The sequence below is a fragment of the Fistularia commersonii genome, chromosome 8 (assembly GCF_037954325.1).
Source record: "Fistularia commersonii isolate RoL2024-O1a breed Wild chromosome 8, RoL_Fcom_v1.0, whole genome shotgun sequence".
In the NCBI taxonomy this organism is placed as follows: domain Eukaryota; kingdom Metazoa; phylum Chordata; class Actinopteri; order Syngnathiformes; family Fistulariidae; genus Fistularia; species Fistularia commersonii.
Window position 1 is genome coordinate 1,566,959 of NC_141291.1, and position 19,576 is coordinate 1,586,534.

General features: G+C 38.4%; 1 protein-coding gene across 1 annotated transcript in view; it reads left to right on the top strand.

The window, feature by feature from the left end:
• LOC147231581 (cadherin-12-like) overlaps nt 1-19,576 on the top strand; it is a 198,338-nt gene that overhangs the window by 114,210 nt on the left and 64,552 nt on the right. Inside the window, exons 3-5 of the mRNA XM_086150468.1 lie at nt 1,458-1,752; nt 11,888-12,007; nt 13,863-14,030. Of these exons, the coding sequence (XP_086006594.1) occupies nt 1,458-1,752; nt 11,888-12,007; nt 13,863-14,030 (583 nt within the window). The remainder of the gene's footprint in view (nt 1-1,457; nt 1,753-11,887; nt 12,008-13,862; nt 14,031-19,576) is intronic.

A 19,576-nucleotide genomic window follows, 5' to 3' on the forward strand; every position in this document is an offset into this window, starting at 1 on the left:
ATAATAATAATAATAACAATAAACAGTCATAGGAAGTTACAATAAATAATAATAATAATAATAATGATAATAAATTATTAATAAATATTAATTTAAAACAGAAAAACAAATATAAAGAATACATTTTACAAATTTCAATAACAATGAAAACCTTAAAAAATACAAATAACAAATTATATGAATAATATCAATGATAATTATCATATTATTAATCTAATTATCAATAATAACAATAATAATAATGATTTTAAAAATAATCTGTTTTAATATTTTCAATAATATCAGTAAAAACCTTGAAAAAGCCAATTATAACAAATAGTATCAAAATAATTATTCTATTATTAATCTCATTATCAATAGTAATAGTAATAATAATAACTTTAAAAATAATTAGTTTTTCTATTTTCAATAACAAAAGTAAGAACCTTAAAACTGCCAATAATAACAAATAATATAAATGATAATGATTATATTATCTATTTAATTATCCATAATAAAAATACTAATAATTTTAAAAATAAGTAATTTTACAATTTTCAATAATAATAGTAAAAAGGTTTAAAAGTAACAATAATAATAAGAATAATCTCTCATATCGCCGGGTTCTGCTTCGCTGTCTTAAACGCTTCTCGTACGGCTGCTGTTACAAAGACATAAATAGATAAATATATTCCTCGTCCTTGATACAAAACAAAATAAAGATCTATAACCGTACGCGGGGATGATTGCATTGCATTAGAGCTCCTAAATATTTAAAGCACTCAGAGTCCTATGATCTCTGCGGGGTGATAAACACAACTCTATCGACAGGCTTTCTGCCAGACCGTCCTCTGCAGCGGCTGCAGCTGCTCATCTGGATACGTATGGAAAAAAATAAAAAATAAAAATAATGATGTTTTCAGTGATACGTTGCAGCTGCGTTCCTCCGGTCACAACCTTCCTTCTCCATGTATTCAAATCCGTCCTGTGGTGAACAAGTACTCGCTCCCATTTTTTTTTTCCTGTATATTGTCATTATTATTATTATTTTTTTTTTTTATGTCTTTATATTTGCCACTATCTTATACCATTCGCTGCCTGGCAGAATTTTTTTTTTTTTTTTTTTTTTTTTTTTTTTATGAGTCACGCTCAAAGAGAAAACGCTTTGGCGTTACCGAAGAGTTATCACTGCCACGTAATTGCGGGGAGAGGAAATGCATTATTTATGAGAGATTTAGTCTCATTAATCTGTGAAACATTCTGACAGATCTTTTTTTTTTTTTTTCTCAGGACTCGAGTTTTGCAGATCTGTGCAAAGACAAGGATTTGCTCCTTGATGCGCAGTCAGTTTCCTTGACTGTCTTTGTGAAAAAAGTCTTCTTTGACAGCTCCTCCCCAGCGCTTTCAATGAATCATTATCTGTGCCAGTGTTGCACTCAACCTGTCTTTTTTTCCCCGCCGCCTCTTTTGTCTTGCAGCTGCACACTGACCTCGATAAGGGGGACAATGCGGTGAAATACACCCTCTCCGGGGAAGGGGCCGGCTCCATTTTCACAATTGACCAAACAACCGGGGACATCCATGCCTTAAGGAGCCTCGACAGAGAGGAGAAGCCTTACTACACCCTCCGCGCCCAGGCCGTCGACATCGACAGCGACCGGCCGCTCGAGCCCGAGTCCGAGTTCGTGATCAAAGTTCAAGACATCAACGACAATGAGCCGAAATTCTTGGAGGGCCCGTACAGAGCCAGCGTGCCCGAGATGTCGCCAGTGGGTGAGTGCGCTCGCCGTCGGGAGTGAAACGGAAATTCGGGGTCACTTCCGTGACTTGTATGCTTCCCGGTCACCCGGGTCAGGGTGGATTATTGTCGAAATCTTGGGTTTCTGCACTCGAAGACGTTTCAGCTCCTCTTCTTTGCTTCTAATCTAATCAACATTTACACGAAAAGTCACCGTAATCTAGACCCGCCCAAAACCCTGGCAGTTATATTGAGGAAACTCCCCACAGGTTATTACAACTGATGAGGGCTGAAATGTCTTCAAGTGAAGAAATTCAAGTCCAGTAGCCGAGACAAGAAGATTCTGATAACATTATTTTCATAAATGGAGATCAAGAGGGCAAATATTTCAAGGACTTAGGGTGAATAGTGCAGAGCGTAGGAGAGTGTGGAAAAGAGGTGAAGAAACAGGTTGAAACGGGTGGAGAAAAGTGTCAGGGGTTCGAAGAGATAGAAGAAGATCAGCCAGAATGAAAGGAAAGGTGGTTTAAATACTCAAGAAATTAATTTTATTTTTTTCATACTCTTGTGCACTACTTATCTTCACTTGTTACTCAAGACAGTTTATAGTTTATTTGTATTTCTTATTCTTCCGTTTTTTTTTTCTTTTTTTTTAGTGTTTATACAATTTTCTACTATTATCTATTATTTATTATTTTATATTTTTCTCGTAACTCCGGTCATAATAATTTCCTTCGGGATAGATTAAAATATTCTTATTCTAATTCTTATTCTTATTCTTTAATTACAAAGAAATACAAAAAAAAAAAAAAAAAAAAAAAAAAGAAATAAATAGATACCCCTACCTCAAAATAAAAATCCAGGAAATGAGTTAATAAATCATAGCAATATTAATACTGTGATTTCCGGATGATAAGCCACAACTTTTTTCACGTAAACAAAGATGCGGCTAATATATGGACTTTTTTGGGTGGGGGACGCTAACGAACTTCACGCCGCTAAAACGTTTATCCTCGTCACATCGGACCGATGAAATGAGCGGGAAATTCTGAGTCCGTTCAACTCCGACACCAAAGAAGACGACTTTGACGGTTTTAGTGAGCAGGAGGAAGACCGAGATAGCGACCGGCTAGCCGGTGAGGCTTATAGTGAGGTGCGCCCTATAGTCCAGAAATGACGGGAAGTATGATCATGTGGAGTAATACTAATTGAGCTGTGTGTGAATGGGAGGAACTCAGGTGGAACGGTGAGGCTACCGGGAGTGGAGATCAAGAAGTTGGAGGATGTCAAGATGTGAAGTTTGGGTCAACAGTCCAGAGCGCAGGAGAGTGTGGAGAAGAGTTGAAGAGACGGGTTGAAACAGGTTGAAACGGGTGGAGAAAAGTGTCAGGGGTACCAAGAGATAGAAGACTATGGAGTGGACAGGTGGAGGAGACAGTTCTGAGATGATCTACAAACACAGATAATGACCAAAAGACAGGAGGCTGAGCTGGAGGTCGCGGAGATGAAGATGTGGAGGTTCTCCTTGGGAGCGACCAGAATGGAGAGGATCAAGTCCATTAGAGGGACGGCACATGGTAGATGTTTTGGAGAGATGGTCGGAGAAGCCAGACTGAGATGGTTGGGTCATGGACAGAAGAGGGAGAGTAAATATATATTGGTTGATGCTGGAATTGGAGATCTAGAGGAAGACCATAGAGAAGATGGATGGACGTTGTGAGAGAGGATATGAAGGTAGTTATTGTGAGAGAGGAGGATCCAGAGAACAAGAATAGAGGAGAAGTTGATGCTATGGAGACCCCTGAAGGGAAAAACCCAAAGAAGAATACTTTTTTCACAGGGTGCAAGACATGTATGACCGAGACAAAGTGATGAATGAGATGGAGAAAATCTGGGTAGAAGATTGATGAAGTTTGAGTTGTCAGCCAGGAAGTCTAGAAGGAGACCAAAGAGAAGATTTATGAATGTAGTCAGAGATGAGACAAAGAGCAAGGGTGCGACGATCAGCATGCCCAACTCAGTGCAAGAAAATCCTTGATTGGAGTCTCCATGTTCTCCCCCGTGTCAGCGTGGGGTTCCTCAGGGTTCCTCGGGGTTCTCCAGGTTCCTCCTGCAGTCCAAACACATGCAAGAGGTTCACTGAGGACCCTTTATCACCCAGCTGGTTGAACGGTCTCAATTGGAGACCAAGTTGGACTCCAGAAGCCCCACATCCCTGGTGCAGGAAAGGCTGCTGCAAATGAATGAAGGAAAAAGACTTCCATAGATGACGAAAACAAATACCGTTATTCATGCTTATATAGCTAAAGTATGAAATGGCTTTTAGAATAAAATGAGCAATTGGATTTTTACATTTCCCCGACAAAGATTTTCAGACAAAGCAGGATTTTTCACATTGTTATGATTTTGCAAAATGGGTCATACCAGCCAGAGCGCTAAACTGAGCCAGGAGAAGGCCTTGAAAAGAAAGTGTGTGCATTCAGAAAGTCATGTTAAATGCTCCTATTGAAAAGGAAACTGATGACAACGGGCTTCAAAGTAATCACAAAAAAAACAGGAATACATTTGATTTTATTGATCTACGTACAAAACATGAACAGACAATGTAGACAAGTAGTTGTCCAAAGCATTTAATTTAATTTAATTTAATTTAATTTAATTTAATTTAAAACAATTTAAAACAATTTAATTTAATTTAATTGCAAACAATTTAATGACATTTAATTTAATTTGATTTAATTTAATTTCAAACAATTGTATTACATTTTATATTATTCAAATTGAATTGTGCAAAATGATTGATAAAGTAAAACATTTTCCTTTCTCCAGTTATTCTTTTTTGTCAAAGATGGCAAAGAGGAAAGCGGCGTGATACTTTAAGTTGGTACTTTAAAGAAAAGGATAAGCGCATTGTTACGTGCACTCCAAGCTTTATCCCTGTTTGTTCTGAACTCTCAAAAAATAAAAAAAAAGAAATAAAAAAAAAAGCTTTTTATTTTGTAGTTATCATGCTGTAACTCTGTGAAGTGCATTTTTTAATCTTGAAGATTAAGATTCTGTTCTGGCTTTGGACTGAGCTTGAAATATGGGGGGGAGAGAAAACGCCCCAGTATCGAGTCTTGGGAATGCAAATCAGACGTTTTTATCAATGCTAATAGATAATTTCCAGTCGAACTTTTTGCATCCTTCCTGTAATTAGATTCCAAATATGTTTTTGACCCCGAGCTCAACATTTGATTTTGCTGTAGGTTATGAACACATCAACTCTTTCCCGCTTCAATAATTCAATGTTTTGCCTCTCAGCTTATGGGGATGAGGATCGATCGCGCGGATGAAACATTCATTTAATGCCTAATCTGTTGTAGATAAGCTTACTGGTCGGGATTGATTACTGTTCTGCGATGCCTGATTCAGATCATTTAAATAATATCAGAAGAAGCACAAAGTTAATGAACCAGAAAAGCGTGTGTCGTTTCTTATGAAAACAAATCAAACCGAGTGACAATGATTGGTGAATTAAATTGAGATCGCCGAGTTGTCAAATAGGTGTCAAGAAATAGGTGAATCTATTTAATTAAACAGAAGAAGAAAATAAATAAATGAAATAATCTTTAAATTCTACTTTCAGGTTGTAATAACAGACAACATTTTAATCAGTGGTTTGTCCAAACCAAATTTGATGTTTGTTTATATTGAGTCATCAGGGCCAAACAACCTGGAGGATCTGTCAGTTTGCAGGTGATGTGATGATTTATTAGTAAAAAGAATCCAAAAGGGAAAATATGAGCCAAACATTAGTAGGATTTCAGAGCTGAAAATATGTGCAAAGATTTCCAAATGTCTCATATTAGCCTCTTGATTTGCACATAAAAAGCACCTGCACTGAACTTGGACTCACTGATTACATGTGTGATGTTCCAGTATTTATCAGTGTCAGCCAACACCAACAACTGAATAATAATAATAATAATAATAATAATAATAATAATAATAATAATAACAATAACAATAACAATAATAACAATAATAATAATAATAATAATAATAATAATAATAATGATGTTATTATTATGGTATTATTATTAATAATAATTATTTAATAATTATATTATAATAATATAATTATATTATTATTATTATTATTATTGTGTTATTATTATTATTATTATTATTATTATTATTATTATTATTATTATTATTATTATTATTATCATTGTTGTTATTATCATTATCATTATTATTATTATTGCCATTGTTGTTGGTGTTGTTGTTGGTGTTGTTGTAGTTATTATTATTATCATTATCATTGTAAACACATAATAATAAAATATCATTAATAAGATAACGATAATCAAATAGAAAGGCCAATATTACTATTACTACTACTACTAATAAATAATAGAATAAATATTAATAATAGAATAACAGCAACAACGATAACAACAACAATAATATTAACAGTAATAATAATAATACATATTATTATTATTATTATTATTATTGTTGTCGTTGTTGTTGCTGTTATTAATTACAATGATAATGATAATGATGCTTAATAATTATTATTTATTAACAATAGTTATCAATAATACTCATTGTTACTATTATTATTATTATTATTATTGTTGTTGTTGTTGTTGTTGTTGTAAACACATAATAATAGATTATCATTGGAAAAATAACCATAATCAAATAGAAAGACCAATATTACTATTACTGCTACTACTAATAAATAATAGAATCAAACAATACTGAAATAATATCAATAATAAAATAACAGCAACAACAGTACCAACAGCAACAATGATAACAACAACAACAATAATATTAACAATAATAATAATACTTATTGTTATTATTAATATTATCCCTGAGACCCTTAGTGCATGATAAGCGTCAGATGATGGATGGATAACAATAGTAATAGTAATAATAATAATAATAATAGTACAAGTAAAGAAATTGTTCAGAAAAACATGCACGGATATCTCGCCACACCAGTGGGGAAGTCAAATGCACCATTTGTTTTTGTGGCATTGAGAGAAAACAGAACAGCCTTGTGTTTCAGTAATGCATTAATAATGATAAATCTTTGTTTTTAGATGTCAAACTGGACCTTCACTCTTGTTTTTAGGCTCGCGGTTTGAGTTGTTTTGTTTTTTTTTTTCCACAATTTCCAAGTCAGTACTTCAATATCAGGACCGAAGTGGATTAAAACTTTTTTTTTTTTTTTTTTTCAAAACAATCTGCATTTTTTTTAACAATATTAGGTCTGAGTTCACAAGTTCAGTCTTTGCCTGTCGGTGTTTTCATTCCCGACACATGTTTAGTCACTGGAGTGCTTTCGCGCCACCGTCCTGGGGGATGTCAACAGGAATGTTAAAATCCCTGACGACAAATAGATCGTCGGAGGCGTTTCGAGAAAACACCGCCGCCGAGTCATTTCCATCTCAGCTCCGTATGTGTTCGGGTTGCCCGGAGATATTTCGTGGGAAAATGAATTCAGCTGAAGAGCGACATATTTAAAACAGGCACGTCGGACACGCTGAGGACCAGAGATATTCTCTCTAACAACATTTCTCCGGTCACATCATTAATACGATTGGAACTATTATCTTAATCTGGCACGTTTCCTGTTAAAACAATTAATTCAAGCTTCACTTGCGTGAATTAAATTATCGTTTGATTTTTTTTTTGTTTTTTTTTTCAGCTAAAGTCTTGGCTTTTAACAAAGATAACATTTTTTTTTTTCAGTTTGAGAATTATATGCTAATTTAAACAATTTGGAAATTTGTAACATTTACTGTTTTTTTTTTTTTTTCTTGTCTTACCCTTTAAGAAGAGGATTAGCCATTTTAATTGGTTTTGTTTGATTAGCTTCCACCATCGGGGAGGCGAGGCCTTTGCGTGAAGATACGAAGCCTCGGATGTAGGTGAGCGCGCAGGGCGAGGCTCGATGAAAAGACAAAGTAGATTTAGTCGGTTTGAAGGAAATAACTTCTCGCAAATTGGAGTCGGCGGGCGGAGTGGCGAGTCTTTGTTTGGACTCGGGTACTTCATATGTGCCCATTATTCTGCAGGCGCTGACTGAGCGTGTCTTCGGTCCACTTGCCGGGACGTCTCTGAATGATCTCCTAGCGCCGAAAAGAGATTTGTTGGAGCGTACGTTCAATATAAATCAACAATAGTATTCCTTTGAGAAGCCATTGTCAACGCTGCTTTAAAGATAAATAAAAAGTCTAGCAGAGGACCGGGAGTTTCGCAGAATGACCTCAGATGTGCTTCGTTCTCTTCGCTGATCAACCGATTCTGTCTTCACGCACCGAATCTTCTCCCCACCTCGACCAGCACCTCTTTGGTCGTCTTCTGCCGTCTCCGGTCCACCAGGATCCTGGTGGACCGGTTCCTCGGGATCTTGGTTTGGTTGCCATCTTGGGATGTCCGGCTGTTGATCTGCAGAGATGTTCCTGTCTCTGATGCTACCCACTTAGCATGTATAGCCTTTAAATATAAACATACCGTCAGCAGTTAGCACTTCTGCTTCACTGCAAGAAGGTTCTTCTGTTTTCTGCGTGGGGTGTCCATGTTCTCCAAGTGTCTCGGTGGACTTCCTCCAGAGAAACATCGACCCCTGTGATTGACACGCATCCCATCCTGCCTCCGTGATCGCTTGGCATCACGGTTAGCATCCGAAGGCGCGTACGCTAACGACTGCCCTGACCCATGAAGTCATTCTCATTTATTTCATTTTTTTTTATAAAATTCAAACCAAGTGGATTACTTCTCATCTTCAAAAAAAATAAACAATGATGATTATATAAATAATAGATGAAATCCAGGACGGAGAGACTTTCTATTCTCCTCCGTGTTGAGCTGCTCCGTCATGTTAGCGGGTATTTTCTTCAAACTTCTGGTGTTAAACTTCAAATCACCGAAGACCAAGGATGAAAAACAAAAGCGGAGAAGGTGGACTTGTGGAGATGACGGTACGTTAGCCGATGGATCCCCCCGGCGGGACCTTCGCACCCCCTCTTTCAACTGACGACCAAAGTTCCGGCGTCCGTCAAAGCGAAATCCTTTGAGCAGTTTGACCTTTGACACAGTCTGTTATTTGCGGTCGCTTCCCCTGGAGACGTGCTCGGGGTGACTCGTCAGGAGGAAGCTCATTGGTCCTATGAATGACAACGACCTCTTTGATATTCCGAAATCGACGGTCTCGAAAGTCCAGGTAGAGTCAGGAGAGCACCCACGGGAAAAAATAAACCCGCGAATAAACAGCCGGTTCATCGTTTCCTTCACCGGAAGGACCGACAAGACGATGGGATCGACGTTTGCGGAGGCGACCCGGAGAAGGAAGGCGCTTGGAGTCGGAAGACGTTTACGGTTTCGGAAGACGGGATCGGAAAACGTGTTATCGTCGTCTGTGTTTCCCGCTGTGATTGGCGGGTCACGCCGACCTTCTCGCGTCATCCAGGAACTCGACCTCTCTTTCACTTTGACGCGTCAGACGGACGAAAAATATTCACCCTTTCATTCATGTCGTGCAGAGAATTCATAAAGACGCAAACAATTATTTACACATTAGAAAGAAATTCACATGTTTGTACAAAGTACAGTGACGCGGTTTACTTTTCACGGTTTCGCTAGTTCAAGGATTTGCATGGTGCGTTGTGTTCTGCATTCTGATTGGCTAAAAAGTCACTCCGCTTCTTCTCTACCTGTGCGTGAATAACGTTGCAGTTTAATATGTACACGTACGTAAAACAGCTTGACAAATTTACATGACGTACGTGCAAATTCTCCTGCGATTTCAAGTTTCTCTAAAACCCATGATGTTGACAAAACGCTCTGGAGCGACAAAAGGGCCCAAAAGGCAGCGGAAGATGCTATCTATGGCAGATAAAGTTAAACTTCTGGACATGCTAAGGGAAGCTAAAAGCTATGCGGCTGTAGGTCGGCATTACGGAGTTAATGAATCTTCCGTTCGTTCCATAAAGAAGGAAAAAAAAAAAACCACAAGGACGACAGCAGCAATGTATAATAGAGTATTTAATTGTATAATAATTTGAAAAAAAATAAAGGTTTCTACTTCACAGATTTTGCCTATCATGGGTTCTTTTTGGAACGTAACCCCCGCGAAAAACAAGGGTTTACTGTATTCACATTTTCCCAAATAGTACCAAGTCTACGTATTTATATAAATATAATTCTTCTTCTTCTCCTCAGGGGTTTTCCCTTCAGGGTCTCCACAGACAATCCACCATCTCCATCTCACTCTTTTCTCTGGATCCTCCTCTCTACTTCTTATCCTCTCTCACGACTTCCAGCCTTCTTCTTCCAGCTTCACTCATATATATATATTATGTATATATATGTATATATACTGTATCTTTGTAGATAGAAATATAGCTAGCTGGCACACTATAGATAGATAGATAGATAGATAGATAGATAGATAGATAGATAGATAGATAGATAGATAGATAGATAGATAGATAGATAGATAGATAGATAGATAGATGAATAAATAAATAAACACAATAAATACTAATAATACTTCCAGTACTACTATTACTACAACTATTAATACTGCCACTACAACTACTAATACTACGCATATTAATAATAATAATAATAATAAACAATGACAACAACAATAATAATGATAATAATAATAGCAAATACAATAATAATTATTAGTGGCCATGTGATACAATAATAATAATAATAATACATGGAATTTTTACAGCGCTTTTCATGACAATCAAAGACGCTTCACAAGTAAAAAACAGTAAAAAACAATCCTGTTTCCCTGACTTTTGAACATATTTTTTGGTGGTTGATGCAAGAATGAAATATAAACACAACTGTAATGAAACATCAACAGAGAAGACAAATAGGTGGGTGGACGGACGGACGGACGGATGGAGGGATGAACGGATAGATGGATAGATAGATAGATAGATAGATAGATAGATAGATAGATAGATAGATAGATAGATAGATAGATAGATAGATAGATAGATAGATAGATAACTATAAGAAATGTTTTCCCTTCCCTCCTTTGTGCCATTGCTCCCGGCGTTCACCGTCTCGACCCTGAGCCACGTGTGTGTGTGTGTGTGTGTGTGTGTGTGTGTGTGTGTGTGTGTGTGTGTGTGTATTTTCTCTCCTTAATGAAGCCCAAAAAAAGAGTGTTTTCAGGTTACAATCCACTGCAGATTCCCAGCTGACACATCAGACGTGTTTCTTGTGATGCCGAACTTCCACCCGATGTTTGACTGTTGTCGTCTCCACCGATCCGACGACAAAAGCCTTTTTTAATAAACGCCAAGTTGTTTATAGGAAATCAGAAACCGGAATTTAAAATGACCACATTGATGGCGTCCCTGCGGGGGTCGGGGGTCGGGGGTCGGGGTCTCCTGCAGCTTCCCGTCAAATCCCGGCGGTTCAAAACATCTTCCGCAGCACGTTTTCATTTATTTATTTTTTTCACCGGTTTTAAGCCGAGCAGATGCCGCGCACGTGGCGTGAACGCCGCTGTCGACCTGTCGTATTTTTGAAGTAATAAACAGGCGGCATTTACGAGGTTTTTTTTTGTATTCGGCGTTGAACCGGAGAACGAAAAAAATTAAATCCAGTTGCAGAAAAAACGCAAAAAAGTGAATGTAATGTTTTTATCTCCCCCAGCTAGTTAAGGCAGATGGGCTTCCCCCAAAAACAAGTCATTATTCTGCCCCTGAAACCACAGGCATTTGGATTATTGCCATTTTAATACTTCTCTCACCAGGTTCTTTGTCTTCCTGCTGGCAGCATCGCTTGCCTGCACTTTGTAAATAATAGATAACCGAATTAGATAAATAAAGAGACGCACAAATGAAAAAAAGAATAATCGATCAATGAAATAGTTCATAATAAATAAAAATAATTTAATGGAAAAAAAGGAAAATGATAAATACATGAAATAAAATATAAAGTCCAAACAAGCACAAATTAAAAAAAAAAAAAAAAAAAAAGCTTTTATGAAGCTTATATTTGTTGTGCATAGCGTTTTATTTGTTTTGCATTATTGCATTAATGCATTAATTTTACTTTTTTTTTTTTTTTTTTTTCAGACCCATCTGAATTTCTGCTCCTATAAGAAAATAACCCCCCCTTTCTTTCCCGCAGGAACGTACGTAACACAAGTGACGGCCACGGATGCCGACGACCCCACCTATGGCAACAGTGCCAGGGTGGTGTACAGCATCCTGCACGGACAGCCCTACTTCTCCGTCGACCCGAAAACAGGTAACACACACTTCCTCCTCCCTGCTATCGAGTCCCGTTAGCTTCTTTTCATTTAAAAAATGCCTGCAGTTTCAAACCTCCTTGTTAAATACATCCAAAGGTGCTAGAGGGTCAAAGGTCACGCGATCGGGGAGAGATTTTTGACGCTGTTTCTTCCATCGCCTTGTGATTTACAAGATAAAATATTGCCTGATTTACAGGCTCGACGAATAATATCCCTTGAATTCTGGTTTATAAGATGCTACTTTTTCCGCACGTTTTGAGAACCGCGGCTTTTACAACGATGCGGCTGATTTATGGATTCTTATCGAGGAAATTACAGTAGCTTCCTTCCGCCAACACCAGTTGGTTTGAGCAAACCCACCCGTATTTACCGTCATTTTGCGTTTTTTGCATGAAAAAGACGCACAGAAACGCATTTGATGCGTTTTTTTTTTAAGTTGACAGCGATTAATCTGCTGCACGGACATCCTGAAAAAAAGGATTTGCATTATTTACCTGTAGTTGTAGATGTTACTGTCATTTATTCAATTAAGTTTTCAAAAAAATCCATGTATTTGCTGTTTTAATATCTCACTTTTTGACCGAGACACCTGCGGCTTCTAGACAAAAGAGGCTTATTTATGTACAATTTATCTTTTCTTTTTAAAAATGAGTAGGTGACGCTTGTAAATTGGTGCGCTCTTTATTCAGAATTTATGGTAAAATCCATTTCCGAGCAGTAAAAATATTGTAAATAAGTTAATACATCATTTTAAAAGTAATAAATAATAGCCTACAGAGGGGAGGGGCTCATTTGGTGTCATTTAATTCAAGTTTTTTTTTACCATTTTTAAGACTTAATGGTAATAAGTGGTTATAATATGATTATTTTGATTTTTTTTTTTAGCATTTGCCAATGCGCTCCAACGGTGGTTCGCCTCCGATACGTCCCTCGGGCTGGAGGTTAAAACCCGGCTGAAGTTTAGCGTCGTATCCGCGAGCGTCTGGTGGAAACAAAACCCGACGGTCTCGGTATCTTCGCGTCCCCGTGAAACCGGAGCGACTTTTCTGAGCGTCGGCGACGAAATTCCTCGGGGTGTCGCGCCAGTCGGCGGCGAGATAACACATTTATAGACAACCGATAAATAAATAACATTTAACCCTGTTTTTTTTTTTTTTTTTTTTTTATGTATCAGTCTGGGCTTATCTGCACTTCGCCGGGTCGGCGAACGGCGGCGAAATGTCGTAAAGGGACGGCGTTTCGGAAACCCCTCGGGGGTTCACTATCAGGGACGGTTCAAAGACAAGGAAATAGGTTCATACATATCACACAGGCAGAAACTGAGGGAGGATCTCACGCTACAGCTCGACGGAGGCCGGACTGTGACTGCATTTCAAAATAAAAAAAAAAAAAAATTCAAACTGTTCCGGTAAATGTTTCCCCAGCGGGGAATCCGAGGAATCTGTGGATTCGTGCTGAAGAGGGAAAAAAAAAAAAAAATGGGAGGAGAAACTCTTGAATCTCTTTTTCTTTCTATAAAGCTTTGAATCGGGAGTCGGGGACGGTTTGACACCTTCGCCGTTCGAGAAGGTTGGTAGAAAATCCACGTCCACCTTCTCGCCTCCGTCCTTTCTGCTCCTCCGAGGCTCGGCCTCCCGCCGACCGGCGCCATCAATCCGAGGCGTGAGCGGCGTCTGATCTGGAGGTCTCTGATCCTGGATGAGTTGTTCAATGTCAAGTGAACCCGGGTTGTAAAAATGACCCCCTCCCGAGAACAAGCTCCTTGATGAATTCACGTTCCCCATCAAACTGGATCCCGTCTCCCACCGTGACGGCGGCTTATATATTTTTTTTCCTCCTCTAAAACTCCAGGTGTCATAAAGACGGCTTTGTCCAACATGGACCGGGAGGTGAAGGAGCAGTACCAGGTTCTGATCCAGGCCAAGGATATGGGGGGCCAGTTGGGCGGGCTGGCCGGGACCACCACCGTCAACATCACGCTCAGCGACGTCAACGACAACCCGCCGAGATTCTCCAAGAGTGAGTGCCGTTTTTTTTTTTTTTTTAATTGCGCTGACAAATGTAGTCTTTTGTAAAAACCTACGACTGAAATTTTAATTGATTTCATTCTTATTTATTGTACTTTTGAAATTTTCATTTCAAATTTTATTTTTATTTTACATCGTTTCATTTTATTTTGTTTTTTTTCTTTAATTTATTTTATTAAGTTGTATTTATTTATGAATTGTTTTTATTTGCTCTGATTTCAATTGATTTGATTTTATATTGTTTCATTTTATTTTATTTTAATTTTAATTATATATATCAATTTTTTTTTTGTCAGTTTTATTCAACTTTTGCTAATTTTATCTAGTTGTTTTTATTTTTGTATCGTTTTTATTTTATTTGATTTCATTTGATTTCATTTTACATCGTTTTATTTGATTTGATTCATCTTAATTTATGTATATTTTTTTTGGCAGTTTTATTATATTTTTGTCATTTTTTTTTGTTGTATTTCTTTATGTACTGTTTTTATTCTATTTTTGGTCATTTTATTTTTATTTATTTAAATTATCCATATTTGTTGTTGACTACTTTCATTTTATTTAATTTCATTAGATTCTATTTTAATTTTCATTTACTTTTACTTTATTTCATTTAATTTAGCATTATTTTATTTTTGTTCATTATTTAGCTTTGTCTTTATTTATTTTATTATTTTTGTTTATTCTATCTATTTTTATTTATTGTTTATATTTTATTTTATAATTTTACTTTATTTTATCTTAATTATTTTATTTTATTTTATTTTATTTTATTTTATTCAGTCATTCATTCATCAACTATACCCCTGGACCAGTTCCTATGTGAATGCAAGGCCACGTTATTTTGCGTCAAAAGACGTGCTTCCCGTCACCGGCTCCTGGAAAACAGGGGCAAGGAGTGTGTGTTGTGTTTGTCCATGAAGAGATGTAGTTGTTGGTGAGATACGTGTCGGCGAGCGTCTTCACTCCATCCATAAATTAAGTTACATTTAGCAGCACAAAATAGCATTAAGTGTGTAGCCTGTGTGTTTAGGAACAAGCACCAAATGAAAAACTCCCCCAACCATCGTCAAGGGAAATACGATAAATAAAAAAAAAAAAAAAAAAAAATCAGTCTCTTATTTTGGATTGCTATTTTTCATAAAATATATTTACATATATTTTTTTTTTAATTTTAAAACACGCCACAAGATGTTGCGTCTGGAACGAATTAACAGCGTTTCAGCTCATTTAAACGGGGAAATTTAATTTGAAATCCTAGTAAATTGAGTTTGGAGCGCAGAAACTCTCCGACTCCTTATTTTGCATTTTGCGCGAATCCCCGCCCGGTCGGGCAGTTTGTCTTCAGCTGCTGCAGCTCCTCATGAAGGTTTCTCCTCACATCCCTGCGAGCTGCTTCTGGTTTCACCGTGGCGCCGGTGCACGTCACGTGCACGGGAGCCCGCCGAGGATGCGCCGTGAACCCCGTCGCACCTTTGAACGTTTCACGCGTCGAACATCAGCGGCGTTTTTTGGGATCGTCGGCTGAATGCTGATGACGGAACGGTGTGATCTAACATTTTCCTCACATTTCATCATGGAGACGGGTGGACCTCCTCTCCTGGATCTACGTACGGCAAACCAGAAGGGAGATGTGTTGGTACGTTTCCATGGAGCAATGAGACTTTGAGGATCAGAGATGTTTTACTCTGTAATCTGGAGGAACATTTGCAGCTTCTAGAACCTTTTTAGGAACTTAGATCTCAGAGGAACCTCAGACCAGGGACCTCAGGTCCGAGAACCATCTTAGCTCCTTCTCTGAAGGCTTTTTACGGCCCCATGATGGATGTGATTGGTGGAACTCAGAATCCAGATACTACTCATGGACTTCTGATCACTGGTCAGATGTTTTCTCGCAACTCCATGGACAGAAGGTCCAAGGAGGTCCATGGAGGTCTTCTGGCCTGCTAGGACCAAGAGGGGTTCCCAGGGCTTGCAGAGGAACATCTACATGTTGGACCAGAATGAGTGCGGTGTAGCTTTAGAAGACTATCATGACCAAAAGACAGGAGGAAGAGCTGGAGGTTGCAGGGATGAAGATGCTGAGGTTCTCTTTGGGAGCAACCAGGATGGAGAAGATCTGGAAGAAGGATAGTGGACGGATACTGGAATTGGAGGTCAAGACGAAGTCCAAAGAGAAGATTGATCCATCTATCTATCTAGCTGTAGCTAGCATGCTAGCTATATTATATTTACAAAGATATATAGCATACATGTAGACAGGTGGTCCTCACTTAACGACGTACTCGGTTAACTCCGACTCTGAGTTACGACATGCTTTATGATAATATTAAAATACGCGCTGAATGAGCTGGCAGCGGAGTGGTGAGTGAGTATGTATTGTACGGGCTTATAATTGGCCTATACTCATGCAAATATGAGCATTAAACGGGAAAAGTATGTAAAATAGCATGGAACAACTGGCCGATGTGTATGCAAATACTGTGCGGTAATACGGTGGAAATGCTGTTTCGCTTGGCAACGAACTCGCTTAACAACAGGCGCCTTGGAACGTAACCCTGTTGTTAAGAAGGAACACCTGTGCATGCACAAACGCACACACAGTTAATATATATAAACATATGCACATATATATGTATATAATAGTAAATATAAGGGTAGACGGATGCTGGAATTGGAGGTCTAGAGGAAGATTGATGGACGTAGTGAGAGAGGAGGATCCAGAGACTGGGGTTAGATGGAGAAGGTGGATTCGCTGTGAAGACCCCTGAAGGGAAAAGCCCAAAGTGGGAGAAGACTTTGTCACAGGGGTGCAGGACATGTATGACTGTGACCAAGTGATGACTGAGATGGCTTGGACTCCTCTTTTCATGTCCAAACCATGGACAAAATCTGGGTAGAAGGTTGCTGAAGGTGGAGCTGCCAGGCAGGAGGTCTAGAGGAAGATTGATGGATGTAGTGAGAGAGGAGGATCCAGAGACTAGGGTTAGATGGAGAAGGTGGATTGGCTGTGGAGACCCCTGAAGGGTAAAGCCCAAAAGAGAAGAAAACTTTGTCACAGGGGTGCAGGACATGTATGACTGAGACCAAGTGATGACTGAGATGGCTTGGACTCCTCTTTCCATGTCCAAACCATGGAAAAAAATCTGGGTAGAAGGTTGCTGAAGGTGGAGCTGCCAGGCAGGAGGTCTAGAGGAAGGCCAGAGAGAAGATTGATGGCCGTGGTGAGAGAGGCAGTGGTGTGCGGTGACGTTCATGGCTGGTGAGGCATTGACTTCATCACAATCATATTTACAAACATATGAACCTCACAGAGATTCTTATACACCATTTGATGGGCAGCAGTTAATGGATTTTGTTTAATACTGTAGCACACCAAAAGCATATTTAATTAAAAAAAAACTGTATTATGGTCATTCCTTTACTTATAAATGAAGTCCATGTGCCACTCCTTCTTAACAAAAGCATTGATAACTTGATTATGGAAGCAAGAAGACACAAGTCCTCGATCACAAGTCCTCTACCGTGAGGCAGGATAATCGCGTGCCTCACTTGGTGGCTCTTTGCGGCCGATTTCTGGTCGCTCAGCACAAAAAACTAGTAACACGCATACAGTTTTTGACAAGAAAACACTGTACGTTGGAAATGTAGTTTGTTAGCAAAAGTATTTTTACACGTTTTAAGAGGGACAGCAATACAATCTTAGTGTTGAGGATGCCAGCAGTCAACTGTCATTGCGCTATTTATGTTGAGGCTCAACAGTCCGCAGCCTCACCGCATGTCTGTTCTCAGTATTTGAAGAGTAACTGTGAAAATCCAGTGATTTTGAATTAAAAAAAACAGTCTAAAACTGATAAAACTACATGAAAAATACCCTTCTAGTGGTATTTTTTTCAATTTTTTCTTTCCGAGATTGACAAGTGAGGCACAGCCTCTCCTGCCTCCCCTGACTGCACGTCACTGGAGAGAGAATATGAAGCTAGTTGGTGGTTAGATGGAGAAGCTGGATTGGCTGTGGCGACCCCTGAAGGGAAAAACCCCAATGGAAAAGAAGAAGAAGAAGCTAAAAGCTAACAGGGTTCTTCACAGTGCAGGGAGTAGATAAAAAGAAACACTTCAATCATCTGACAGTCCAGGGTTATTATTCCATGAACATGATATCCATGTGGTCTTCCTCTTCTTCTTCTTCTTCTTCTGCTTCGGTGGTTTGTTTCAGACCCCGGAGTTTTCGGCGTTCGTCCCGCCGCAAAACTAAATCCTTCCCCCGGACCAGGGTGCATCCTGGAACCCGATTCAAGCTGTGAAATTCTTAGAAGTTAACAAAGAAAAAAAACACAAGCACATCCGCCATCCAGATCGGGACTCGAAAAAATCGACGAAGTGGAGTTTGAAAAAAAACAACACGACAAAAAGACGAAGACGGATTATAATGTTAGCATGTTAAAATGTGAATATGAAGTGATATATCTAACAAGAGGCGCACAAATATATGTACATATATACGTTTTTAACACTCATCTCCGGTGTCTAAGCCTGTATTTGCTTTTTCTTTTCTTTTTGGAGTATTTTTGGTGTGCCGATTTTTTTTTAAACCAGGGCTGTCAAACTCATCTCTCATGGCGGCCCATTTTCGGAGGGTCTAGGTAGATGTCAAGTGGGCCGGACCTTTAAAATGATAGCATACTAAGCAATAAATAACCAAAGTATCAGGTCTTTCCTCTGTTTGGTGTAAAGTAGTACAAGAAATTAGGAAAATCTTGGAATCTAATGAACAATCCTTTTACAAAAACATTTCATGAAACACCTCATATTTCCTTAGACAAAAGTGCAATTTACTTTTATCATTCACATGTTTGCATTGCAATCATGTGATCATGTGATCCCACTGATCGTACAAAGGCACAAAACTTTAACACGTAATTGGTATTGAAAAATATAGCAATGCACTTTAAGATTGAATGAGACTTATAAAGAAAGGGATTTTTAAACCAATTCCACATGTGCATATAAAATCTAAATTGAACCCCTGCCTACACCTCACATACTAAAAAGGGTACTATTAAATGTGTAAGGAAGAAAGTATCCACCTGTCCTGTAAATGTGTAAACTTCATACATAAAACATGCAAACACATATAATACACACTGAAAACGCATGGAGTTGCATGAACAGTAGAATTCCAACACACTCGTTTGTAGTGAAGCTGCTGACTAACATTAAATTGCACATTTTCGTTAGCAATTAGCTAGCTGGCTTTTACCGCTGCTTCACTGATTTCTCATCTATGGGTGAAAGTGGACGCTGTTTCCTCAGACCTGCCAGCGATTGGTTGATCTTATCTCTTCTCAGTTTCTTTGCAAGCTGTCATATTTTTCGCTCTGATGAGTCTCGTAGCGGCGCCGTATATTATATTCCTTAAATACCGAAACTTGTCGCAAACACGCCAAGCACAAAGGTTTCCTGTGCGTCTCCGTAAATAAATAGGACGTGGTCAATTTTTCTTAGAAAATTCTACACTCTTTAACTACTATTCTCTGT